Consider the following 26,980-nt stretch of genomic DNA (forward strand, 5'->3'; position numbering starts at 1 on the left):
GTGATCATTTTTTTATTTGATAAGCATTGTAAATTATGACAATTTGAAATGATAATTATATTACATTTACTAATCCCAGTAATCCTCCATGACTTCAACATTTTGGCTGTCTTATTGAGAGTTTGATGGAAGGCTGATATCAGTTTGGTGTCTATGTTAACCCTCACATACGGTTCATATTCTGACTCATAATTACTCTCCACACCAATTCACATTAATAGATTCCTCATCAGTCATTGAGACATCTTTGAATAAAAGATATTCACAATCACGATTTTATGGTCAAGGAGGACATTTTAAAGAATATGAAGAATACAGCATGTTTGAATGCTGATTTTTGAATGTTTTCTAATAAACACAGGTCAAATTTGTAAATGTGCATATATAAAAATGTGTATCAGCTGCAAAAAAATAATGATGACGCATTTTATTTCCATTTTTGTATACTGTGGGTCGCATTAGGAAATGTCTGGGTAAAAGAAATATGTATATGTTTTTTTTTTACATCTATCAAATGTGAAAATGGGTCAAATAGGACCCTGAACAGTATGTAAGGGTTAAGATGACATGTCCTGGTCATGTTAGCTTGACACAAGGCCTGTGTGGGGAGGGAAATGTGTCTTTCAGTAATTCTAAAGGTGTTTTATTTATAATTTCTAACTACTCGTTGGCATGATGGGAAAACTGACCTATATTATGTAGAAAGGTGGAGTTCCCATTTAAAAAAAACTTGACACTTCTAAATTCTGTGTTGCAGTCAGGTGTTTCCTCATGGTTTACCTGAGGAGTTCACCCTGATCTTCACCCTGGCGTTAAAGAAGGCTGCCCTGAGGGAAACCATCTACCTCTTCCAGATATCTGATCAGCAGGGATACCCACAGGTGCATCTCTTTTTCCTGCTTAAAATCTGATCTTCTTTGTCTTTCCTTTCCTCTTATTTGCTTCCACCTTGTTTAATTTTCCACCTTCATATCTTCCTCCTCCAGACATTCCTACATCTATATTTCCCTGCCTCCCTTATTAACATTCCTTCTATTTTGCTTTCCTTCTTTTCCTGCCCTCTCCCTCCCATCACTCTCAGTCTCTCACCTTTTTATTTATCACTCCCTTTGTCTACTCATTTTTGCTGCCTCTCCTTTGTCTTTTGCATAGTCATCCACTTTCCACTTCAATTTCTTTTCTCTTGTGACACCTTTTCAATTCTCCCCCCTTTTCATTCCGGAGTGCCTTTTGTCCTATCTTATTCTTCATCCCTTTCTCTTACTCTCCATCTCTCTGTCGCTCCTCCCTCGATCATCTTCGCCTCTCTTCTTTCATTCACCTTCATTGTTATTCATGTGTGTTCCATAATGAAGCACTGAAGCCCCTCACATTCCCCATAATCACTAGGAGTCTGAGGCCAGATTTAAATACTCAATGTGTATGATGGATGGAGGCCAAATACCCTCATTAGGAGAGATTGATTGGCCTTACTGCTTTGGTGTGTAATTAATATGTACCTCGTCTTTGCCACTGTGTTCTACAGCTTTTTCGGGTGGTAGTTGCATGTGCATGTTACTCTTTGTTGACGCCACTGCCTTCTACTCTCTGTCCGAAAATCAGCTCTCTGTAGATCTCAACGGCCCCGATGGCACCCTGTCCCTGAGAGCCAAAGGGGTAGACCCTGGAGCTGAAGTGGTGAGTTGCGTTTTCTCCGGGGAGGGTGTAGAGTCCCTGATGGACCTGCGCTGGCACAAGGTGGCCATCAGCGTGCAACAAGGGGCCGCCTCCCTCCATGTGGACTGCAGCTCCATCGAGACAAAACCCCTGGAGCCCCGTGGAGTTCTGCCCATTGACGGACACACTCTGCTGGGCATTCGGGCTTCAGATGCTCAGTCTGTGCAGGTATGGAGAAATAGTCGTGAATATAAAGAAAAGATTTGATTGACTGCTTATTTAAGTGCTCTGCACTTAATAATAACCAGGATGGCCACATGACAAAGCATGATGTAGAGTTCCACAAAATAAAGAAGGGTACATTTCAGAGCAGTCACTTTATATGAGAGAAATGTCCTGTTATGATGGATACAGTTTTGCCTGTTTTAGCTGCCAAGCGTAAACCTACCTAAACAAAATTCTCCATATTAAAAAGTCAACTCCTCCGCTTCAGACAGCCAAAACAAATCAGGATTCTTCAACTGGATCTTTTCAAAGTAAACATTCCTCCAGTCACTGAACAAAGGGCAATAGAATACAAAATGAATCTCATCCTGGACAACACTAAGATCACAAAAAATACTGTTATATTTTTGGTCAGTGTTCTGGCAACTGAATAATAATTCCACAATCTAACTGAAAGAACTGCAGCATGTGTCTGTACTGTCTTTAATATTGAAGAGTTTTTGACCTTCACTGTTATGAATAGCATGATAGTACTTTCTTGAGTAGTCTTATTCAATACATCCTTGGTACAGTATATAGAATTTGAATATCATACCAGGCTTTTATCCAGACCCACTTATAGAGCCATGTTTCCAGAAGGAAGGACAGAGTGAAATGTTTCTAGTGAACTAACATTCCATAAAGGCCTTTGTACTGAAATAATTAATTATATGTGTGTGTGGTTGTATATTCATAAATGTGTGTGTGTCTGTGTATATGTTTTAGACCATAGGCTGCACCTCTTGAGGGGCAGTTTTCCTTAAGGCAGTCTCATTTATTTCTGATTAAAAAGCGAGCAGACTACCTGGGAGACTGGGCCCAGACTATTAACACTGAATAGATCCAGTAATCCAGGCGCTTAGTTTGATGATCAATTAAATGGTCTAGTTAGGAAGCATGCAGGGTCTTTTGTTAGCACAGGAATGATGTATTCATACATGCACTCACACACACGCGGAAACCTCCAGACAAAGTGCTTGCCTAATATGTTATATAAATGAGAAATGAATTGGCTCTCAACCTTGTTTGCTGCCTAATTTCAAATGTATTTACATTATTGAATAAACACAGCAGAGGACATATGGATGCTTGTATATGGAATACTGTATATCACAATCTCTTTCCTTTCCTCTCCTCTCCTCTCCTCTCCTCTCCTCTCCTCTCCTCTCCTCTCCTCTCCTCTCCTCTCCTCTCCTCTCCTCTCCTCTCCTCTCCTCTCCTCTCTCTCTTGCTCTCTCAGATGGACATTCAGCAGGTGATGCTGTATTGTGACCCCTCACTTGCCATTCAAGAGGCCTGCTGCGAGATACCAGGGGCTCGGGTGAGACCAGCAACATTATATCACTATCTAACAATGAATTGTATGGGCTACACACTGAATTCTCTTCGACTGCAGTTGTAGTTCAGTTCAGTTTTATTAAAGTAACTCACCAAAAAACTCATGAAATGCTTATTTAAGAGCATTCTCTTCCCTCAGTTAAAGTCGTACAAACCTAAGCTAAACTAACTCCAACAACAATAACTCAACACTTGTTGCAGCTGCTTCACAATAAAAGTCAGAGTCATTCACTTTAACGTTTTTACTGCGTCAACAGCTGCAAGAAAAGCTGAGTTTGCATTATCAGAAACACTATAAAAAGTCTCTGTATTTACTCTAGAGTCTTATTTATTTTAATCAGCAACAGTTTTTCTTCATAATAAGTACTGCTATTTTTTCCCCAACTCATTTTAGGTAGTCAGAAAAGAAGTGACACCCACACACTGTCTTCTCTTGCTCAATAAAGATACTTTAACTTAACTGACCTTGAAGGTCAAAGACCTTCTTGAAGAAGTATCTATATTGCAGTGGTGCCCCTTTTTCTTAGTATGTGACAACTGTCACAAAGACTACTCGGGTGTGTAAGAGTTGTTTTTTATGTTCTGCGCAGTCAGAAAATAAAAAAAAACACTTGGCCCACAATTACATTTTGTTAGGCAGGTAGAGACCTTACTACTATATAATATATAGTATGGCACTTCTTCTATTACTTCACTTACGCTTCCACAAATATGAAAAAGCCTGACTTATTATGTTGGTTAACATAATATTCTTCAGAGGCCTTTTTTAATGTAGGTATTGTTTATACAAATTGATTATGGCTTAAAGTAATTCCATTGTGTGCAGTTATGTCACATCAACTCTGGTTTTGCAGTGTTGTTTGTACTCCTAAAGGGTAAAACCGTATTGAAAGTATCAGTTGCTCTCTTTTGCAGATTTAGAAGTGCCACTTTTTTCCTTTATAGTTATCTCCGCTTTTCATGCCCATTTACCTCTTCTCTTAATCTGTTAATGTTTGTAGGCTTCAGACAAAAACCTTATCAAATAGAAAAATGTTTTGATGGGCTTAAATACAACCCTGTATTTCCACCAGATATGTGAAAACAGAGCAAGCAATTGTTCAGGTATTGGATGAATTGTAAACACACAGTTTGGATTTATTTTTAAGCTGATGGTATTTTTGTGCTCAGCCAACATTTTGTCCGAACATATTCTCCAGGGTATGTATGCTTACGTGTCTGTGTATGTGCAAGCATGTGTGGCTTTTTCATTACCAAATGAATTTATGAGAGGGATACAAATAGGGTGAGAATTTCCTTCAGAAGTTAGAAACTGAAGGGTCCTCTGGAGGAGGGACTGAATGCTGCAAAATTGATTTGAGTTTGAAGAGAGAATCCTCTTCCTCTTTGCTGAAGGCATGTGTGCTGCAGGGTTCACTCCAATCTCCACTTACTTTTGAAATGAGTGAAGGAGCATGCATGCACACATGTACAAACACACACAATTCCTATCAATCATGAAAGCTGCAGCTTCTTGAAACACAAAGAACAGCTAGTTGTCAATAGCTTTGACATTGAAATTTAGTGATATTACAAGATTTTTCTACTGGAAGCATTTTACTGGAGCAATAGAGGTGGAACTCATTGGTTGAAATGCAATCTTTATTAGTATTATTTTAAAATCTATCTGTATTCATATGCCTGTATCAAATAGAGATTAGCTCAAATATTGTCTGTACCATTTCAAGTTGCTTATCAGACAATGACTGGCACACAAAAGAGTACATCTTGACCCAGATATCCATTATGTGTTATCCAGATATCTGCTGACTACACTGAAAGCCTTGAAATATCGGCCGTTGTCGTCAGATGCTAAATTGTCAGCGGACAGATAGTCGATGAGTTCCGAGATTAGGCATACACCAACTACCGCAAAACATACAACTAAAAATAAGGAAATATTTAACTTCTGTACTTCAGGTCAAATCTCTGCTCAATAGCACAATCAGCAAAGAAAGATGTACAATGCAGGGTAAATAATTAATCACTGGCCACTTAATTAGATTTACTTGTACAATCTAATTCAATCCCATACAACAGTTTTGCCATTAATACGTATGGTTTTACTAAGCTTTTACAGTTTCAGTATTTCATGACACTGTCCGCAAGGTGATAATTCTACTGTTTTTTTATTGAAATCATAGTGGGTGTTGTACTGGAGTCTGTTATTTTGAAAGGCATTGCTAATATATTGCTGCCCTCACTGATGTAAATGGGTCTGGAAAGAATATTAGACAGATTGTATTATCAGCATGAAATTGAAAGTGGAAAAGTTTGTGCTGGAATAATGCTATTGTATAAATAGTAAGTGATAATGGATCAAGCACACAACCTTGTGGTACCCGCTTGGTTGTTGAAAGGGAATTTGAAGAGAGATCATCACCTGTATCCTATCAGATAAATATGCATGAGAACAGTTCTGAGAATGATTATCCAAACACCCCAGTGATATTATTTCCTGTCTAAAAAAATATATATATTTTTTTATTGCATGTTTGCAGTGCCCACCTGATGCTCCCAAGAGTCGACGTGCCGCTGAGAATGACCTGTTAGAAAACACATTTAACCAGGTAACAGCCACCCTGCAACCAAATGCACACAAAGCAAGCAATTCCACTGCACATAGGGTGACACAAACTCATAAAAGAACACTACATTACAAATAATATCACATACTTTAACTAAAACGTCATGGGATCGTCGGTAAACTGTGTCACTTCGATCATGAGTTATCACAACACATGGTTCTCATCAGGCAAAGACATAACACATACAGACACAGACATACACTTGGCATCAAAGAGTTTTGTTCTTGCAGTTTGAGTTGTCCGGGATGTTCCTGCTGGCAAGCAAACACTGGGCTATAGAACTTAAACCAAATGGCGTAGTTATTCTCCCTTGAAACTCTTCCGTGGAAAACATGTTTTCTACTCTGCTGGAGTCTTTAGCTCTTCTGAGTTTTATACGACTTCAGTTAAGTCTGCTGGTAGCAATTGTTCAAAGTGTCCGCAGGCAATGTCGAACGCTTGACAAATACAGGCCTATGCAACACATGGGAGCAGTTTTTTTCCACAGATTTCCATGGTGTTTTTATTGCTGCTTCAATGCTGCCTGATACATGAAGTTCTGCCAGTATAACATAAAGGCAATTTATTTTAGTTTCCACACCCACTTGTTTCATCATTCATTTTAATGGGATCTATATCCAATTATCTATTCATTAGGGTCTGATGTTTGTCTTGTGGAATGCTTGTGTTAACTTAGAGCTCTGGCAGACTTCACAACACAGTAATCAATCCCACAGATGGCTCTAGCCAGACAATGTTACAATAACTCAAAGCATGCCATCTCTGTTTCTTTCTCACTCTCACCTGTCACTCTCAGTGCTTTCTTCCTCTACTATCAGTTGTCTCAAACTAAATATGATATCAAGATGTTTAGTCTTATATTATCAAATGTTCCAGGCTTAATTTGACCATTTTACCTTACTAAGTCACAAATGCTTAACTTGCAGCCCAGACACATTTCTGTTTCACATTTTTCTATTTTCTTGTTATTCCTGTCTCCCCTCTTGTTTGTTGTCCTTTGATAAACACGCACACACACGCACATACAGGCACACACTAAACTTGAAGAGTCTCTATTTTTATCTCTGTGTTAGCTTTGAACACTGTAAGCGAACAATGAAATCCAAGTTTCCAGTGTGCATGCCAGATGTTACTGAGCCATAGCATTGCTTCCATTAACCTAAGCCTCACTGAGTGACAGCATATTAAACTCAGCATACGTGGAATGCCATGTGTTTTGTTGAGTGCTGTACATTGTTACTGTGGGGTGAGCACTACTGGGGTCAACTATTGGGGAAATACCATTTATATACTGTTTTCTCCTTAGTAGTATTAAAGCAATAGGTCAACATTTTGGGAAATCTGCTTACTGCCTTTCTTGCTGAGAGTTAGATTGGAAGATTAATACCCCTCTCACATCTGTATGGTAAATATGAAGCTACCACTGACTTTCAATTAGCTTAGTTTAGCATAGCACAAAGCCTGGAAACTGTTAACCAGGATCTTCCCTCAGGAAACAAAATCTGCCCAACAGGACCTCTAAAACCTCATTCACATCTCCAAAGCTCAGTCGGAGCTATTTGGTATCTTTGGAAACGTTTGGATCTCCCTTAGAATTTAATATGAACGTGTGTTGGTTTGAGCAAGGTTTGGCTGCACAGCAGGAGTTTGTAATGGATTGTATTTGGTGCAGAGGTGTTTATGAGATTGCTATGTCTGTGCTTGGGTCACAGCAGTTACTGCCTTCCTGAGGTATGACAAATCTTACCCACACTGTTTCTTATCTTCTAACACTGTAAACCTCTTTTTTCTTGCTTTCTTTCTTGCACTCTTTTCAACCCAGCTCCCAGCTGAAAGGTCATCTAGTCCTCAGAAGACCCAAAGGCTTATTTGTGTCTTGTTTCCCCAGTCTCAGTGTGTTTCTACTTGACTTTTTATGTTGAAGTCCAAAACCAACTATAAAATGTCTTCTCCTTTCCTCCCTTTGCTGAAATCCTTCTGTATTTCTCTCCTTCCAACTTTAGGCCTTAAACACATATTTTCTGTTGAACTTTTCTGTCTGTCCTCCGTCTATCTCGTTCTTTTTTATCTACTTTGTAACACACCACCGTCCATCTCTTCATTTGCCTCAGGGTTCATGAGGTATACAGTTCTTTTCTTTCTCTCTCTCCTCGTCCCCTTTCATCTCTCATTTTTTCACTCAGAATAAGGAATAACTGTTAATGGCCTGTGTAGATGGCCCTTATTTCTCCTTTCTTTGTTTGCGTATCTGATGCAATGAATTGTAATGCCAACAAGGTTTAAAAGGACGCATTGCACATGCAACAGGAAACAACAGCTTGCCTATGCCAAAGGTGTCATATGACGTTGATGTTATGGAAACTCTCAGATGCAATTCCTGCCATTCCTTAGAGCATCTTCAAGAAATTTAGTTTGACTATTACTATGAACTGCCGCAGAACTGCCAGTGACTGGGAATATGAACCATTTGATCAAAGGCTCAAGAAGGTAGTTAAAGATGTACATACATTTATTGATGCAATTTGAGCAAGAAGTAACAGTAGATGAAGATGATATGGTGTTGCCAAAATGGTGACAAACAGACTAAATAATGTTGCTGAGAATGGCCTTCAAAGCTATTGAATCCAGCTTGTCTTAGTATTAGCTGAGCCAGTCTTAGCCATGAAACTGTCAGCATTACTGTCTAAACATAGACAAACCAATTGTGGACCAACGTGAAGCCAAAAATGGGAGCTATATTGAGGTCACTGAGAGATATGATGTAAAAGCGAAGCAGGCCTGTCAGTTTATTTATTAATTTATTTCCTTCTTTTTCTCCACCAACAGGACATTTTTGCATCCAAGGATCTGGCAGAGAAAGTAAGCCTCACAATTCCCACCCACACATACAGCACAACAATTTGTTTGAATTTCTAATAGGACTTTTTGAAGGGCTCAGTAGCTCAGATCAAGAAATTTGCCTCTCAGCAAGAGTCCCAGGTTAAAACCTGAAGTCTTTCTGTGTCATATGCTCTCCATTTGTCTGGGTGAGTTTCCTCCAGGTTTTCCGGTTTCCTCCCACAGTCCAAAAAACATGCTGTTTAGGTGAATTGGAGACTCATAAATCCAATGTGTACCCTTCCTCTTACCCCATACATCTGGAATAGAATCCAGGATCAGCAAGTATATTGATATATAGACTTTGAACTTATACCTTGTGCTGAAATTCAGACAGGAACACAATATGCAGGCCATATGCTCATATGTGTGTGGTGCATGGGGTTAGAAAGTCTGTCTCTAATTCCTCCTCCCTAACTTCCTCACCCAGCTTGCTGACTGACTGAGGACTGATTTACACCTCATTATGCGCTGAGTCTCAGGCGGGAGTTGCTGCTGCCTATTAATTTTGTCATTCACCTACAATAGGCATGTTCTGTTCACAAATAGAATACAAAACTCTAGACGCTTCATTATGTCGCTCCTGTGTGTGCTTACTAATGCAGCTGGACGCCTCCCCTGACTTCCTCAATGTAGGTTATTACCTGGATTGAAGCACACTGCTTGCCCTGCCACTTGGGGCACACACTTGCAAAGAAACAAAAGTGACTTTTCTTAATTTAATTTGGTCAAATTATACAGACAACAGTTTTTCAGGGTGGAAATAAGCACAGTACCCATAGGAATATGTCAATAACATGACCTGATATTATACACTGAAACACCTATACAGACAAATATGACAAGCAGGTCTATGCATTAATGTGATTATGGTAATAAATGATCCGAGTACAGGGTAGATTTGGCTTATACTGCACAATCCTAAAGCTCAGCCAGAAACCAATTTTCCTCAGTGATCATGTCAAGCTGCTTCAGCTGTTCCTCTCTAGTGTGTTCCTGCTATATCGGTGGCTCTTTGGTTGTGTGAGTCAAAAGGCTCTGCTCCACCAATCAGCTGGAATCTATTAACACAAGAGGCTATTACAGAAATAAAACCCTAAAATTTTCTTCCTTTCTTTCCCATTTGATCATGCATTTGAGAAAGTGGCACTCACTCATAGTTCCTGAATACAATCGATTCTACATACTAATTTTGAAAATTGCAACCCAGCCAATTGCTAATTTATGTTTATACTGATAGTAGATTTTCATTAGTGTGTGCTGGGTCTTGTTCTATCGAGACCTGGCACTAGAGAGACAATGCCAAAAAATGAGCACACTGGGATGTTTAATATCAAAAAGCAAGCCTCTCTGACAGGATGATGGCGCCAAGTGAGTTAGAGATGTTTAAGCTAATGAATGAGCATAGTTGCTGGCTTGCATAATGTATATTGGGAGCCTGTGTATTGGGATGTTGGATGTCAAAAACTGAGCCTGTTTATTTGGATGTTAATTATAATTTTTGTTCCAAATTTGAGACTTTGTATGAGGATGCAAAGAATACAGTTATGTAAAACTACACTAATCAATATTTTTTTAATAATAATAACTGATAAATCTTAATAATAATCTTCCAAATCTTTTGAACTGCCAGCAGTCAAGCTTATGTAATATATAGATTTACTATACATAAAGTGAGCTCACCATTTGAAAACCTTAACATATTGCCACAAGTTAAAAATGCATAATTGGATGTTTACTGTGAAAAAGAAACCTAACATACAGTAAATGAAGTATATGGAAATACAAGCTTGTGGATATAATGATCTGTCAAACTGACTGAATTAAGATTGATACATTAAGAGTAGTTGTGACAGCAGGTAAGCTTAATTACAACGGCATTTCAAACACAATTCATAAAGTATAAAGAATAGTGCTATATAGTGCTCTTTTGTCAGCAGTTTAATGTTTCCATTTCACCGTTGAAGATTTTACTCACTGTGTAAACAACAGAGGAAAAGCTGCTGAGGTCTTAAGTGGAACTATATGAGGACTTGGCTAAGCCCACAGAGACAAGAGCTCGGAAAGACTGACTCGTCACTGCAGCTGGTTGAGCCAGCCATTGATAGATTTGTAGCTTGTAAGAAGCAGGGGGGGAAAAAAGAGAAGGGAAAATTACACATTGTTCTTGTTCTACTACTACCCTGCTCTCGTCGGCTCAGCAAGCTCACAGTCACAGCTTCAATACATGCAAACTTCCTGGTGTGTGAAAGCAGTGCTCCCAGAAACACCGGGTGGGGGGACTCGGCTTTAATTACTCGCTTCCGCTAAAAAAGCTTCTGTTATTTATAATGCTTATCCATATTTGGTGTGTGTGTGTGTGTGTGTGTGTGTGTGTGTGTGTGTGTGTGTGTGTGTGTGTGTGTGTGTGTGCACTCCTGTGAGGAGCAGCTGGTCTGCTCTCCCCAGTGCTGTGGGAATCAGACATTCCTATTGATCTCCGTCTCCCAAGGGACATGTGTGTGTGTGTGTATGTGTGCATGTGTCTGTGTGCCCACTTGCCCACCTCTCATCTTTTCAACAGTGTACTGTAGCAGCACAGGGGTTCAGTTTAGTTTTGTTAAACAGTGCCATCATCTGGTGATAGCAGAAACTACAACATTTACATTTACATATACATTCTGTCATTTGGCACATGCTTTTTATCCAAAGCAACTTAGAAGCAAAGAAAGACAACACATTTAGTTCCTTCATGAACGCTGTTTTCCACCGACACACACCTGCTTTGGTGATTTTTAAATACAGTATGATAATAATTCTCTTTCTCTGTCTATCTGTAGTGTGCTGGTTGTTTATTCCTGAATAGGGAAGAAAATGTAAGGATCACTGATCTTTACTCGCACTTCTTTTCATTAGAGCATGTCAACCCACATTTAACACAGGGGAGTGTGTAACTGTGAGTGTGTGTGTGTGTGTTTTGCAGATAGTAAATCATGGTGGACTTCCTGGATTGAAAGGGGAAAAAGGCGACCGGGTGAGTGTGAAAGACATGCACATAAATATATTCAAACCCACATATCTGTGGATGTCTAGGTGTGTGTATGTAGCAAGACTAATATCAGCGGAATGTGTGATGTCATCGCATGTGTCTAGACATGCCTAGCGTTGAACAGTTTCTTAGCCTTATCCACACACACACGCATACACACACACTCTCATTGATGCTGTTATAGTCTATTATGATGCTAGCTATAAACCATTCTGCCGCCTAGCTGATATTCATTCTTCAATGCTCACTGATTCTAATCCTCCATCCACAAGCAGTCTTATTTTCTGCCTCTCTCCATCTCAGGGTGATGGCTGTTCTGGCTCCCATTCAGGTCCAGTAAGTAACTTTTCCATTGCTTCTCACTCCCATACCATGCCTCATTTTGCAGAAGAGCATTGTCTTGTTATTTGGCATGCAGCATAGTATGAGTCTGAAATCTGGCCAAGAGTGGTCTGTGATAATACATGCCAACCAAGTGTCTCTAACCTCAGTGCACAGATGGATCCAAGGGCCAGAAGGGAGAGAAAGGAGAATCGGTGAGTGCCAATCTTCTGTTACAGGTTATAGCACTGCATCCCACTGCATCCCAGCCCCTCTAACCTGTCAGCTATTTAGTTTGATCTTTATTCAAAACCTATTTTTTAAGCATCCAGGCCCATTATTAATTATGCACTTGGAATGAGTGTGCACTTTGTTTATTTACTTGTGAGAGTGTGTGTGTGGTGTGTGTGTGTGTGTGTGTGTGTGTGTGTGTGTGTGTGTGTGTGTATGTGTGTGCTCGTGTGCCTGCGTGCGTGCATGTGTGAGTGGAGCATATGGGTCCTGCTGATTGTCCATACGGGTTGCCGACTGGTTATTGTGTTGTTTGCTATGCTCCAGTGGTGTGTGTGTGTGATGTCTCTTTAGAGCCAGGTCATTGATCTGGGCCTTGTGTCTATCCCTTCTCTCCACAGGCACTGCCTGCCAACTGGGGCGAAGCAGTTGGGTACAAGGTGAAAGGTTTAAGAAAGTCTTGGTGAAGGATAATGAAGATGTGACCTTCTAATGATCATCTAATTAATTTCTAACCCCTTATTTTCTCACTCATCTCTCTCACTGTGTGCTTCTCACCTTTTTGCTCCGGCTCGGTCTAGGGAGAAAGAGGTCAGAAGGGAGAGATCGGTTTACCGGGTCTCAGTGGCATCCCAGGGAAGGACGTAGGTGTTTTTTTATTTTGTCACTATTTTAGTATTTTGTTCTCTTTTGCTTCATCTGAAGGAGTTGGTTAAACTAGAATCAGTTAGCCTGGAATAAACAGTAAAATTTCAATACCAGACATCCCAAGTTCTAGAAGTCTCCCTCATATTGATAGCGGCTCCCTGACGCCCAATACAATATCCCGGAATCTAGAGCGAGCGAGCAAAAGCGTGCAGGGAAGGAGGGGGGGGGGGGGGGGGGGGGGGGGGGTGCAGGTTGGGATGTCTGCAATACCACAAATGCTAAAGTGAGCACTCACAATGCCCTCTTGTCCTCAGACACCATACACTTGCACCGCCACTTTTATCAGGCTAAGAGCGGATATTCAGTAAACTTATATGGTATTACTCTTTAAGCTCAGACTCCCATTGATATCTGGTCTCCCCTCCTCTCTCCCATGGCGTTAAGTCGGCTTGTTAATGCCTGTTAGATTAGGCTAGAGCAACAAAGCTTGCACAATCAATGCTGCCTCATTGACTGTGCTGTTCGTCTCTCACACAGGCAGGCTCCTATTCAGGAAGACTTAAACCTTTTAATCTTCCCTGTTCAGCACAGTGATCCTGTAAACGCATGAAAAGTTTTGAAGAACAAATTACAACGTGTGTGTGCTCTAAGATATTCCCATGGTTTTCAGAATCAGATGCACTCACATTTAGCTGTTCACCAGGCTAAGTGCTTGTCGTGGACAGATGGATTTGGTAGAGGATAGATTTTCTTAAGCTTCCCATCCATCTGACATTGTGAATATGAATGTGCTAGCTGATGTGACTTGAATCAGGCAGGCAGAAAATATTGCATATGCATCACTGAAGATAATACATCTTACAGACTCTGCAATTCCCCGTCTTACTATTTTCAATTGCAAAAAGTGTAACAAATGAGGGAAATCAACAAGTATCTTTTACTATTTATGAGGACATTTGGAAGATAGATTCCTGCAGAGCTTGTTTGATTATTCTGGGGCGATACTGATGATGTCACTGACCCGTAATGATGTTGTCATTTCCCTCTCTGTCTGTCACCATTTCCCAGGGTCGAGCAGGGTCCGTCTGTGTAGTTGGCCCCAAGGGACAGAAGGTCTGTCTGCATTAAGTCCTGGAGTTTTCATCATCAACCTGTCTGTCATATAAATCGAGTTTAGTTTGGATTGAACAGAGTTTTTTTTTACTTGTTTTCCCAGGGTACCCCAGGTAAGGTGGGTCCTGAGGGGTTGGCTGGGGAGCCAGGGCAGCCTGGACTCCCGGGCCTACCAGGAATTGGAAAGCCAGGCCCCCCGGTGAGTGTTTTTTTTTTTATTAATAAAGAATTCTGATGGAAGAAAAAAGCCTTAATGCATGTTTTGATGGTGTCATTTCACTGATCATCTGAATGTCCTCATGTTCCTCTCCTCTTAGATGGTCTCACCTTGACAAAAAAGTAGTTTTATTAGACAAAGCACTTTAGAAGTGCAGGGCAGGACTTGGCAGGCCTCCTTCTTTTGGTGCAGTTTTCTTTGCCCTTCACAGAAGCCTTAAAGCACCTTAAGAAAGACATTTTTAAAAAAGAGACTTTCTTTTTCTTGTCAGGGCCCTCCTGGTGAACCGGGTGGTGAAAAAGGAGACAAGGTACGTTAACCCTTTGGCAAATGACTCATGATTGTATAAAATATTGTCCCTAGTGATGCAAACACGCTTAAAGAAACTCTTACCAGCACTTAGACTTGCAAATCAGAATGACATAACACACAAGTTTTTTTTAGGATGGCTTTCAGGGTAGCTGTAACAGTATGACTATGACACATGCAATGGTGTGTGTGTTAACAGGGTGATACAGGACCTGTGGGAGGAGATGGATTGCCTGGAGATCCAGTGAGAGACTCTTTTAAATATTGATTGGTATTCAGTAATGTATGCATGAGCTTCTGATATACTGTATTCTGACTGTGAGCTGATACATCAGTGTTTGACTGCAATTCTATTGTTTTCATAGGGACCAAGAGGACCAGGAGGATCTAAAGGAGAGAAGGTATAATACCCTGTAAACATTGTCTTTAATCTCTTTATTTGCATGTCTTTGTGCTCTCTCATCCTCATATTGCATGTTTGCTCAATCTTCAGGGTGACCCATGCGAAGTGTGTCCTGTGCTGCCTGCAGACATAGGCAACACAGTGGCTCTGCAAGGAAAACCTGGCCTTAAAGGAGAGGCTGGAATACCAGGAGAGAGAGGACTGCCTGTAAGTACAGCAGGCAGTTCAACCATAACATCAAACTATAATGTATTCTGAACATGCCCCGAACGTTCAGTTTCACAATTTTACGATCTTGCTACACGTCTTTTTAGGGAGTAGTAGCCAGCAAATGAACCTTGAACACTTGTTTGATAGTGTATATATTTTATTTTTCTTCTCATTCTGATGAAAGGTATAGAGTTTATCTCTACTTTGGGGTTGTACTTGCCCTTGTAACTCTCTCAGTATTGCTGCAGGAAAGAAACATTACACCATTAAATGTTTTCTCTCCAAGGCTAAGGTAATTTTGTGAATATAGTCTTAACATGTCTTTCTCTCTGTGTGCATTGTGTTTCTGTTTCTGTTCATTCTGTATCTTCCCACTTACCCCAGCAGGTGAAATAAGGAATGATTTGTGGGGGGTAGGGTATAAATCTAGAGCCTTATGAGATTCTCTGTGCAACGATTTTCAATAGCACCAGCATCCATCTGTCATACCTGGTTAGGGCAGAAGGAGGAGAGAGAGAGTGAGATATGACCTCACTCTAACAAAGTTGAACTAACAACAGTCTTACTTCTGTCTCATTCCTCTCCCTATTTGCCAGGGGCTTGATGGTACAGATGGCAAGGCGGGACAGAAGGTATAGATTTCCTAATTTATTTACAGCTCACCATTCATTCATATTCTGTGCAAGAGTGACCTATACAAACTCATCAGTGTTCCTACTCATTCAGTTGTACTAAGTTCAGCACTGCATGAGGCTCTCTCCTAAAGCAGATGCAAGAAAACTAGCTAAACTAAACTCCACTGACCAAAGTGCACACACACACATATTCAGCACACCTACACATGGCCACCTTTCTAGATCTACACCCATTAGTGCATAACTTTTGCACGCACACGCACACGCGCACACAAACACACACATACTTACTTATTTCCACATATGCACAAATGACCAACGCCAACACCATGCCTGGACCCAACATCTCATAGCAAACAATGTCATCAGGGTGAGCTGGGACTAATTTGCCTTCTTGGATGTCTGTGTTTTTCTATGTTTTGGCAGGGAGAAACAGGATCAGGAGGTGCCAAAGGAGAAAAGGTCAGCTTGGTGTCTTTATTAGGCTTGAGGTCAAATTGAGGCCAATCATGTTTGGGATATTTTATTTAACTGTCAGTCAGATCGAGTAGTCTATTTTTTTAACTTTGTATTGTATTTTTTGACAGTAGCATTGGTTGCACTTCTTACAATGTCATTTTAGTATGTTTTTCCTAATGAGGATTGTTATATGCAGACATCTTTGACCCACGTCTGATTTGTCCATGTGATTCAGGGTGAGGCTTGTTCCGTGTGCCCCACTCTCGGAGAGTTACCCGCAAACCTGCTCCCAGGTATCATGACCCAAACCCTGCAGCCGAAGGGCCAGAAAGGAGAGTTTGGAGAGAAAGGGGAAAAAGTAGGTTTATGTGCGATTTTGCTGTTTTGGCAAGGATTAATGTGATTCTAGTGCATTTTGATGAAATCATACACACAACCAAGGTGAAAACAATAACAAACAGTCTTATCTTGTTAGTGTTGGAGGACTTTACTAAAAAGAAAGAAATGAGATATAACACCCATGATGAAGATAACTGATTAGGTAATTGTTTTTGCTTGAATATGTGTCTGTTTCTTTGTGAGCAGAGATAAGCACACTCATTAAAATGATGTATCATTCACTTTTTCTGCACCACAGGGGGAAGCAGGAAATGTAGGATCACCTGGCCTTAATGGAGAGAAGGTAAGTAACATAGAAAGAAATAGGACTGAGAGTAGGTGACCTCAATAGCAGACCATATTAAAGGCTTACATAAGGGAAACTCACTCAGTAAGTTGTTGAATAGGGCTCTTAATAGACTTCATGAGGAAGGTAATCACTGCAGTGCACTGATTATAGGGCCCAAAACTGTCTGCCATAGGGATTTTATACAGTGGGGAACTTATTAGTGAAACGCTAAGGCAGTGAAAAACTAAATGTATTTGACATGGTTGCCGGTAGGGCACACCTTCCTATGAAATGTGAATTACCAATTTAAAAGACCCATCCATTTTTATCAATTTGTAAAACTCAGATAGTGAATTTTTATTTCTCTCTTGTCTGCAGGGTGATGCAGGGAGCAAAGGAGCTGATGGTAAGCTGGTAAGTTCAGATTCGGTTAATTGAAACAGAGAGTCTTGCTTCACATTAAGATTCTGTCAAGTCACAAAGTGAAATCTGTCCATATGACAGGGAAAACCTGGACCAAGGGGATCCGGTGGCAAGGATGGACAGAAAGGTTCAAAGGTAAGAGAACACAGTGCAATAACTGTGACACAGGAGCTTGGATTTATTCTAAACACCTGCCTGGATTTTCATTTTGTTTTCAGTGTTTTCAAAGTAAAAAAAAGGTTCAGTGTTGTTCTTTTTGTAGTTGTTCTGTTCTGCCAAGGATGTACTGGTGCACTTAGAAAATATGTAAAACTGAGACAAAACGTTAGTATGAGATATTGTGACTTTTATCAATCTGGTTTGTACCTCATTGGCAAGACTTATGCTTGCTCTATAACCACACTAGATGAAAAACAATACAACTTAATCTTGAATCCAGTAATATTTCTGTTTACTTGTTAGGTTAGCTAGCTATGCAATTCTGACACTGAATCAATCAATGAGTTAAACTCATTTAATGTAACATTAGCATAAAGGTTTTTGTATAAACATGTGATGCCATTATAGACCATTCACCATAATCATACAGTAACAGTTTGACCTATGTTATCTGAAAACATGCAGTCTGAGCTGAAAGAGAGGTCTCCTTCTCAGGATATTGTTTATTTTCCATGTACTTGCTTTTGGAATTTGCACAGTTCAAGGCAAAATGAACTGATGTTGATCTCATTGTAAGCTTTTAGTTATTCTAGTTTATTTTCTAAGTGCAGATATGACATTGGTCATAAACAATATGTGCATATTTTTGATCATACAGTTTAATACTTTCTCTTTGGACACTATCTTATTCTATGCTGCTTTAATATTGTGTTCACGATTTGACAGGGAGAGCAAGGTGTGCCTGGTGTGGGTGTTCCTGGCCTTAAGGGTGAGAGGGTAAGTGTACACGTATGTATTTGTTCTTTGTGTCCTCTGGTTTGATTGTCAGGCAAACAAACCTTGCTGACTCTCTGCCCTTCCCTAGGGCGAGTGCGGTGTGTGCCAGCCATCTGAGGTTGGCAGTGGACCCGCCATCATCAGAATGCCTGAGGGAGAAAGAGGTGAACCAGGCCCCCCAGGGCCTGTTGGACCTCCAGGGCTCGGAGCCGATGGCAAACAGGTGCAGTTGATCTGGAAAGAAAAGATAGCCATCACAGGAATATCTATAGACAAAATCCAGTACAAACACACACATACTGCTTTTTAGAGTTAGTAAGTTGTTATATCAATTAATTTTAATTATGTGCATTATATCCTTGCAGTGCTGGAAGGAAATTGAGTTTGCTCATAATAATAATAAATTACTGAGAAATGTACAGTATGAATTGTCAGGAAAGGAAAGGTCAATGCCTCTTAACACTTTCTTTGTCCCCCTTTAGAGGGCAGTATGATGCCCTTTGAATGCCTAAACTCTGATGCAAGACTCTTTAATCCCTGCTGCTTAAAATGATTCAAGTTCTTATGTCTGCACCTCCTATTTTGCACTGATGGCTGACTTTATGTTGGAGTTTATTGAGCTTTTGACTTATCATTAGCTTGTCTTATCTCAATGAATGTTTTAAATTGTACTTTGTATATAGTATATTGCCACCATTTGTTTTATTATGCTCTATGTTATTACATATCATATTATTGTGCTTTAATTGCATTTTATTGTTTATTATAGTCATTACTGTGTGTGTCTATAAAACTTGAGACAATATCGCAATATTATAACAATATAAATTGTTACTTACTGGAATACTCCAGTAACTTTATAACCAAGTCCTCATAGGGGGCAAAAAAGATAATTTTATTTCATAGCATACTTCAACAGTAGAAATCTACAATGCCATATACCTCCACAGTCATGAGTAAATGTCTTCATCAGAATTATTAGTAGATCAAATTATACAAAGCAGCTTCTGGTTATCCTCTTTTGTTGCAACATTGAAACTTATTATTCAGCAACTGGGTGAGTGAAAGGTGTCTGGTGAATAAAAATATAATGCTTATTGTGCTTATTGTACAAATAGTATATACAGGGAGTGTCCTCTTACAGCAGAATATTTAGTAAGTGTAATAAATCTCTGTTGGCTTCAGTCACACCTCCCAATTACATGCTGTGTGCCTCTATGGTTAGCTTTATGTCAACAGTTATTTTACCTGAATTGAAAGGGGTTTGCACAGTACTTGTGGATGAGTGCACATATGTGCAGTGATAATGTGTGTCCACTGTATACATGAATCTGCTTGCATTTGTACTTTTTCCTGACACAGGGCCCGCCAGGTCTGCCCGGTGCTGCAGGAGACAAGGTTAGTTTCCTCTTAAAGCTACTTGTAGATTTTCTCTTGTTCTGTGTATGTGTTCTCAAATACAGAATGTACCAGCAATGACCCAGCAACAAATTCACAACATGATAAGGAGCGTTGGTGTCAGCTGAAAAAGCTGAAAATTAAAACCATCTTTTTAATGTCTCATGGGCATTGTGTACAATCCTTTTGGAATCACTAATGGCCTTTGGAGACAGAGTACCTTAACTAACACTAATAGTAACCAATACAACATCTACTGGGACCAAGGATATCTCCAGAATAATCACCCCATGATGTTAAAAAAATATTTATTTCAAGGGAGCCCAGGCAGTCTGTTTAATTCAGGTCAACAAGCCTGTCTTCAGAAAACATTCCCATCACTTTCCCAAAAAAACAGGGAAATACATTTGCCATTGACTGAACCAGGCTGCTTTAAATGACCTGGAATGGCTTCTACAATTATTTTTCCTGGACTTCAAAGTAGAGTCAGACCAATGATGGATGTTTCCAGTTGATGCCATTTGCAATATTTGAGAGTTCAATAAATCATTAACACAAAAGCTCAAATCAACCAATAATATCAACCTAGCTGATGTATTGTGGGACTCTACTTCAAATAATTGCTTTACTTTGATATCAGCAATGCAGCTACAGAACATATTACAAAAGTAAATTAAAGGTACCCTTCAGAGTTTTTTCGTAAACAAAAGTTATGTTTGCATTCAAATTTTTGCACCAAGATGCATTGTGTGTATGCTTGAGGTCTAAAAAACATGTTTTACAGTATATCACACATCGTTTACATCCAGGTTTGCTTGCTATTAGTCTTCTTCTTCACATTGCGTTCCTTTGTGTGTTACTGCCACCAACTGTCAATCTGTGGAACTGTATGAAACCCACAAAAGGAATGTGTATCATGTTGAGAAAACAAACAGGGACCCACTTGTAAAAACATTGTTCCATTGTGCTGATAGTGGTCAAAAATATTTAATTATTGTGAGGACTATAGTGATATTTTTTGGACCTGTTATCTTCATATTTCAATGTTACCAGGGTGACCAAGGAGAGCCAGGGAATAAGGGAGATGACGGAACCCATGGAGAACCAGGATTGCCTGGAGAGCCTGGACGGGACGGACTGATGGGCTTCAAGGGAGAGAAGGTACAAAGTTCCTGAAATTTTGGCCTGTGATTAACATCAAATTTGTTTGATCCTTTTCCATAGACCATATATTATAGAGATATACAGTAGTTAGGTCTTTTTGAATTAGTATGAATCTGGCGTTTGTTGCTCCATCCATGAGACATGAAATTGTTGAACATATCTTCAATACAAGTAGTCGCACCTTTGGACCAATGATGGATTCCAGTGGTTTCCAGTGTTTACAAATTCACACAGATGGAGCGCTATAATTTTTTTGAACTTAAGTTTGTTTATTCCTCAAGGTTCATAGATTATGGTAATGATTTGTGGTGTTCTGCCAGGGTGATGCCTGTACCAGCTGTCCATCTCTGGGCACTGTAGTGGGTGATGGTGTAGCTGTGCCAGGACCCAAAGGAGAGAGAGGAGACCCTGGTCCCCCAGGAGAAGGGAAGCCTGGCAGGAATGTGAGTGAATTTGTGTGTTTATTTATTCATTAATTTACATACAGCTCTCTGTACTGTTAGAATTGCTGTTGTTGTTTTCTTTTCAGGGAAAACCAGGTTTACCAGGTGTGCAGGGTCCTCCTGGTCCCAAAGGAATAAAGGTATGAATGCCTATTTATGTCAGCGTATCATGATGCTTAGAAATAAATGCAAAGGATTGTGTCTGTTCATGCGTCACTGACAGATTCTAATCTATGTTGTCCTGCACCCCCTGCAGGGAGAATCTGGAGCTGCAGGAGTTGGCCTTCCAGGACCACAAGTAAGGCTAATGTGTCTTGAACAAGGATAGGTCAAAACCTAGCATGTGGCTAGACCATGTATGAAATACTGGAGGGCTTCTAAAGACCCAGTTAAATGAAAAATACATTTCTTCACTTCAAATCCTGTGTCCATGTGTGAATTGCTCAATTACATGTCAAGAAATATATTTTTTAATATCTTTACTTTAAAATATTTATTTACATATTTCCTTTTCCTGTAAAATGGTTTCAAATGTTTGCTCATTCATCTTCAAGAGAATATACAAAAATCCATCCAATCAGGTATGACACTGGACTAGCTAACCACACCCATCATATAACCATATTTGACCGCTTGTGTGTTGTTGTAGCTAACATAGCAATATGGAGAGGGATCTAAAGATACATGGCCATCATATAAATGAACAACCCAAAACCAAGCACCGCCCAACTCGCAGTATGTCACCCACCAGAGGGCCTGATTTATTAAAAGTTTGCGTGTGTAAAAACATGCAAATTTTACATCACCCGCAAAAAATGTGCAACGCACTGAGGCTTGCGTCTTTCAACTGTGCCATGATGAATATGCAATGTGGGGCGTTTCAACCCCAGTGTGCAAAATACAGGGAGGAGAAAATGCAAATAAGTTATTTAGCACGCGCATTGTGATTTACCAAACCTGAAGGTAATTTTTCTGAGGGAAACTGCATCTATAAATAATACCTTTTGAAGGACAGGCATTAATTGGCTGATGACTGCTGTTACTGTGGTGAGGAGGAGAAGGAGGCACAATGACAGAATATGCACAGGATGGAGTTTTTCCACCTGTGTTATAATTTTGGAGTGGAATAATTTTGGTTTTACTAACAGCATTGACTTTGTCACAAATAATCTCCCATATGTGTGTTTTTCTGGTAATATTTGTTTTTGTTATAACTCAATATATTAGTTAACCTCTTCCACTAAAACCTGATCACATTTCATTTTGCACTTGCAGCTTTCTGCTCGTCCAAACTCTCCATTCAGACACGCAAAACCCTCATTTAAATACTGCTGTCTCCACCCTGTTTTCATTTATTCTTAGTAGATCACCTGCAAAACACACGCAAACGAAACGTGCAATCTATTGCACTGTGCACGCAATTTACTACCCTTTATTTGTGATCTTAGTAAATCAGGCCCTGAGTGTTTAATGGTCTTGTGTGTCCAGATGTATCCTAGCCGGAGTCTGTGTCTCTTCATCATCAGTCACTCAGTCATAGACAATCATGGTTACAGTGTTCGCCATGCTGTTGTGGTCCAGTCAAAAAAGAAAAAAAAAACAACAACATCTGGCATAATAAATAAGTTTTATGCCAACAACTGATGCAGCTCTGTCACACACATAGTACACACAGCCTCGAGATAGATGCAGTCATGCTGTGATCTCATTAATGAAACCCACATCCTGCTTTAATATCTCAGATCTAATAAAAATGCTATCATGGGGTTATAAATAACAATTGAAAATTGATCCTGGGATGGTCACTCTTGAGTCCTTTCAATCATTGTGGAATCTTCATGTGAACCTTTATTGACACAGGAAACTTACTCCTCTGTATTTTTATGTCATAGGGTGAAGAAGGACCAAGAGGGATTCCAGGACCTGTAGTAAGTTTCTGTAAGATTTCTCCTGCTTTTCTACACTATACTTGTATTTATAGTTTGCTCTAATATGTGTGCTTTGTACAGGGACCTCCTGGAACCAAAGGATTGCCTGGCCCCGTTGGCCCTGCAGGGGAAAAGGTAGCATAAAATAGAGTGATGGGAACCAGTTTATCATCGCAATATGCAGTCAAATGAATCCAATTCTGTTTGAAATAATGAAACTGTGAGCCTTACACTGTGGGTGTTTCCTGTTCACAGGGCTCAACAGGAGATGTTGGGCTTCCAGGACCACAGGGGCCAATGGGCACTGGAATTACAGGGCCCCCGGTAGGACATAAATGCATCTTTCTGCAAGTGCACAAGGGCATTAACGTCATGTCTGTTTTTATGCACTGCATGTAACTTTATGTTATCAATTACAATTCTCTCTTATTTTCTTTTTCACCCACAGGGTAAAGATGGAGCCCCCGGCTCCACAGGATTACCAGGATCTGACGGCAGACCTGTGAGTTGTCTTGTTCTACTGTTGTCTAGAGCTTGTAGTTGTATTTGTGTTATGTTTTTGTGCATATGCATCAGCAATTTACAAAGAGAAATTTAAGTCACGAACTTGAATTGTTGCCTCTGTGTTGATGTCTGTTCAGACTTTTAATTTTCTTTGAGCTTCTTTGGAAATTGTCCTTGATTTAGGCATCATTTTTAACCAAGGATGTCTGCCTCGATCCATAACAGAGGCAATGTCTGCTCCCATCTCATCCTCTGTCCCCTGATCTGCGTTCAGCTCACTGCCCCCTGAGCTTTCTTCTGGAACAACAAAGCAAAAGTAACCAACTGTGTATGTGTGTATGTGTGTCTGTGTCTGTGTCTGTGTCTGTGTGCTTCTGTGTGTGTGCATTGGCACTGTCTCCTTCTCTTGCAGGGATTTGATGGAGCTAAAGGGGACAAGGTAAGTCTACCGTTTTGTTTGGATGAAGGGATCTGGAGGGGTTCGAATATAAGGGGGTGGAACAGATGGTAATCGTAAGAGATGGTTCAACAACCACCCTACTCCCTTAACACACACACACAGATGCACACACACACACACACATGCTCTTATATCCACACACACACACACCCCGGCCGCAGGGCACAGATAGAGTAGCAGAGGAGGTGACAAGTGTACTGTTGCTGGCAGACAAGAGGAGTTTCAGGGCCTTAAGAGAGAGCGTGTGTGAGACTATTAATTACCGCATTCATCAGAGCCACCAGTCCAGACTGTCACAGAGAGGGTGGGAGAGATGAAGAAGCAGTGGAGGCAGTGCTCAAGGGTCAGAAAGGGCATAAGATGTGGGACAGGAGGCTTTGTGAAGGCTGAGTTTACTGGAAAAATAAAGTTAAAAAGGGGAAAAAGTCACGCAAACTTAAGAAAGGAAGTGCAAAAGAGATAACATTTACAGAGTCATCAGGGTTTTTTATTCTGTGTATTTATACAAGGTCTGTCACTATGCCTTGCGCCATTCTAGGACAGCTAATATACTGCATAAATCTGGCTTGGATGTTAAAGGGAAATATTAAGAGCATATGTGTAAGTAGGAATATCGTGTTAAAGGTTCAATTTGAATATATTGCACAAAAATTTTTCTATCCTTGCACTACACAAAGTTCTAAGTGACAATTTCATGTGATAAAACTATTTAAAAATGTTGGTAGCGTTTTATCTCCTGCTGCTATGAGTGTCTTTTTGATGCAGGATTAAGCAAAACTGACTCTTCTGACTTTCTTACAATAACTAGAGTGGTTTTAATCTTGAATGAGGTCTTCATTTTGCAGCCTGTGCTAAAAAACTATGCCAAGAGTTTCACTGTAGTTTTTTTTATGGAACTGGAGCTTTTATGGAAATGTTTTTTCCTCTATATTTTAGGGTGAACCTGGAGAGTGCAACTGCGTAATGCCTCAGCACACGGGCATAGGCGGACCTGTGAGTACACAGTTGCAGAAAATGCATATAATTTAACACACAGAATGATTTCTGTATATCCTGTGTGTGTAACCACTGGTTGATTCTGACTACTCTTGCCTTCCAGGGAGCTCCTGGAACTCTAATAAACACGTGGCAGACCGGGCCTCAGGTCTGACCTGCCAGGAAGCAGTCCTAAACTAGGCTTTGCTTAAAATCTTTGTCTCTGTTGTTAACTTGTAAAGTTTGTTTGGAAAATCACTTTAGTGTTCTTTTGCATTTGACTATGAATATATGATGTCATCCATTGTGTCTGTGTCTTCGTGTGTTGCAGGGGCCCCCAGGACCTCCTGGCCCCCCTGGCCCACCTGGGGCCCATGGTGTAATTGGAGTCCAAGGACCCCAGGTAAAAGAAAAGCGGCAGTAGGTTGGCGAGGAGGGGTCTTGCTTATGTTCAATTCAGCAGCTGCTCTATCCATCTGAATTGAATGACAAGCTGCTCATGATAGGGGCTTTCAGCTTGGGCAATGTGGGTACTTCAGTAAAGCTTTGACATGCTTTGCAACTTGATGGGTAAAAAAGTTCATAAAATGCATGTAGGAAACGGAGACATTGAATAGTGAATGTGTGCAATAGCCTGGATTAAAATAGGCTAAAATAGTCATGATCAAGTATTTTAAAATATACTAACCCAACTGGTGCTTGATGCTTTAACCTTTAAGGGGAGTAACTGAGCAAGCTTTGGAAAATGTCAGTCAAGACATGAACAGTTATTTGAAGGTCTTCTTCAAAATATAAATGTTAACCTAACAACTCATTGCTTACTTCTCAGTGTTCAGGTCTAGTTTGATTGATAAGACTCTAAGGTTTTTGATATGAGCAGACCTTTAAATAAAGTGTTCCTCTTATCTGTGTTCCAAGAGTCAAAGGTGTAAGAAAGACATCTGAAGTGGCGATGGTAACTGGATGTCCGTGACAAGGGTGCTCTTGTAATGTTCACTAAAGTTAAAATAGTGTTAAATGCAAATATTATATTTTATGATCAGATTACTAAATTCAAACTGATTTTGAGTAGAACAGGTAATTTTTAAAATCTTTTAAAATCTTTGATTTCAAAGTTTCATAACAAGACAGGAGGGAGAATAGGTTTGATCATTTTGACCCTAACCCTTTGACTCTGCCTTGACCTCTGGTGGAGATGGGAGTGGCTAGCCTTTGATTGGCAACAAATCAGTTCAACCTCAGTTCCTTCTTTCAGGGTATCCCCGGAAACGACGGGATACCGGGGAAACCGGGTTTGCCTGGAAACAGCGTAAGTAAAATTAGAGAGAAAAGGAGGAGAGGCGGCTCTTATCTACTGATCTGAGATCTAGGGCTTAGGCATAAATGATGCAAAAGCACAGCTAAGAATGCATGTGCCAGAACTGGTTTTATTTTAAAACTGAAGGTCCTGTGAGGACATGTGTCCTGTATCACCATGTGTGCTTTATTTGATCAGACCATAATTTAGTATTTAGATGTCACAATTTATTAGGCTTTGCATGATGATTTAGGGCAAGATTCTATTTAGTTCTCAACATATCGTAGTTATGTTCCAGTGTATTATTATTTATATTTATTATTTAATATTCTGGCTACATACTTTTTAAATCAGGCTACATAAAAGAGAAATGATACAATTTGAGAAAAACTGCCAGCAAATCATACATACATACACAAAGGCGGCTTTACATACTTCAGTTACATGGT

The 26,980-nt window shown here is 40.0% G+C and overlaps 1 protein-coding gene across 1 annotated transcript in view; it reads left to right on the forward strand.

The window, feature by feature from the left end:
* Nucleotides 1–26,980, forward strand: part of col16a1 (collagen, type XVI, alpha 1) — a 63,382-nt gene that overhangs the window by 20,714 nt on the left and 15,688 nt on the right. The window contains exons 5-41 of the mRNA XM_053334138.1: nucleotides 758–881; nucleotides 1,603–1,884; nucleotides 3,161–3,241; nucleotides 5,799–5,867; nucleotides 11,725–11,775; nucleotides 12,094–12,126; nucleotides 12,282–12,326; nucleotides 12,744–12,782; nucleotides 12,924–12,986; nucleotides 14,059–14,103; nucleotides 14,207–14,302; nucleotides 14,592–14,630; nucleotides 14,829–14,873; nucleotides 14,995–15,030; nucleotides 15,123–15,239; nucleotides 15,839–15,874; nucleotides 16,304–16,339; nucleotides 16,572–16,694; nucleotides 16,974–17,018; nucleotides 17,382–17,417; nucleotides 17,508–17,561; nucleotides 18,312–18,362; nucleotides 18,451–18,585; nucleotides 19,725–19,760; nucleotides 20,814–20,921; nucleotides 21,245–21,367; nucleotides 21,454–21,507; nucleotides 21,624–21,665; nucleotides 23,260–23,295; nucleotides 23,377–23,430; nucleotides 23,551–23,619; nucleotides 23,744–23,797; nucleotides 24,212–24,238; nucleotides 25,196–25,252; nucleotides 25,359–25,403; nucleotides 25,566–25,637; nucleotides 26,490–26,543. Of these exons, the coding sequence (XP_053190113.1) occupies nucleotides 758–881; nucleotides 1,603–1,884; nucleotides 3,161–3,241; nucleotides 5,799–5,867; nucleotides 11,725–11,775; nucleotides 12,094–12,126; nucleotides 12,282–12,326; nucleotides 12,744–12,782; nucleotides 12,924–12,986; nucleotides 14,059–14,103; nucleotides 14,207–14,302; nucleotides 14,592–14,630; nucleotides 14,829–14,873; nucleotides 14,995–15,030; nucleotides 15,123–15,239; nucleotides 15,839–15,874; nucleotides 16,304–16,339; nucleotides 16,572–16,694; nucleotides 16,974–17,018; nucleotides 17,382–17,417; nucleotides 17,508–17,561; nucleotides 18,312–18,362; nucleotides 18,451–18,585; nucleotides 19,725–19,760; nucleotides 20,814–20,921; nucleotides 21,245–21,367; nucleotides 21,454–21,507; nucleotides 21,624–21,665; nucleotides 23,260–23,295; nucleotides 23,377–23,430; nucleotides 23,551–23,619; nucleotides 23,744–23,797; nucleotides 24,212–24,238; nucleotides 25,196–25,252; nucleotides 25,359–25,403; nucleotides 25,566–25,637; nucleotides 26,490–26,543 (2,512 nt within the window). The remainder of the gene's footprint in view (nucleotides 1–757; nucleotides 882–1,602; nucleotides 1,885–3,160; nucleotides 3,242–5,798; nucleotides 5,868–11,724; nucleotides 11,776–12,093; nucleotides 12,127–12,281; nucleotides 12,327–12,743; nucleotides 12,783–12,923; nucleotides 12,987–14,058; nucleotides 14,104–14,206; nucleotides 14,303–14,591; nucleotides 14,631–14,828; nucleotides 14,874–14,994; nucleotides 15,031–15,122; nucleotides 15,240–15,838; nucleotides 15,875–16,303; nucleotides 16,340–16,571; nucleotides 16,695–16,973; nucleotides 17,019–17,381; nucleotides 17,418–17,507; nucleotides 17,562–18,311; nucleotides 18,363–18,450; nucleotides 18,586–19,724; nucleotides 19,761–20,813; nucleotides 20,922–21,244; nucleotides 21,368–21,453; nucleotides 21,508–21,623; nucleotides 21,666–23,259; nucleotides 23,296–23,376; nucleotides 23,431–23,550; nucleotides 23,620–23,743; nucleotides 23,798–24,211; nucleotides 24,239–25,195; nucleotides 25,253–25,358; nucleotides 25,404–25,565; nucleotides 25,638–26,489; nucleotides 26,544–26,980) is intronic.

Source organism: Scomber japonicus, chromosome 15, assembly GCF_027409825.1.
Source record: "Scomber japonicus isolate fScoJap1 chromosome 15, fScoJap1.pri, whole genome shotgun sequence".
Lineage (NCBI taxonomy): Eukaryota > Metazoa > Chordata > Actinopteri > Scombriformes > Scombridae > Scomber > Scomber japonicus.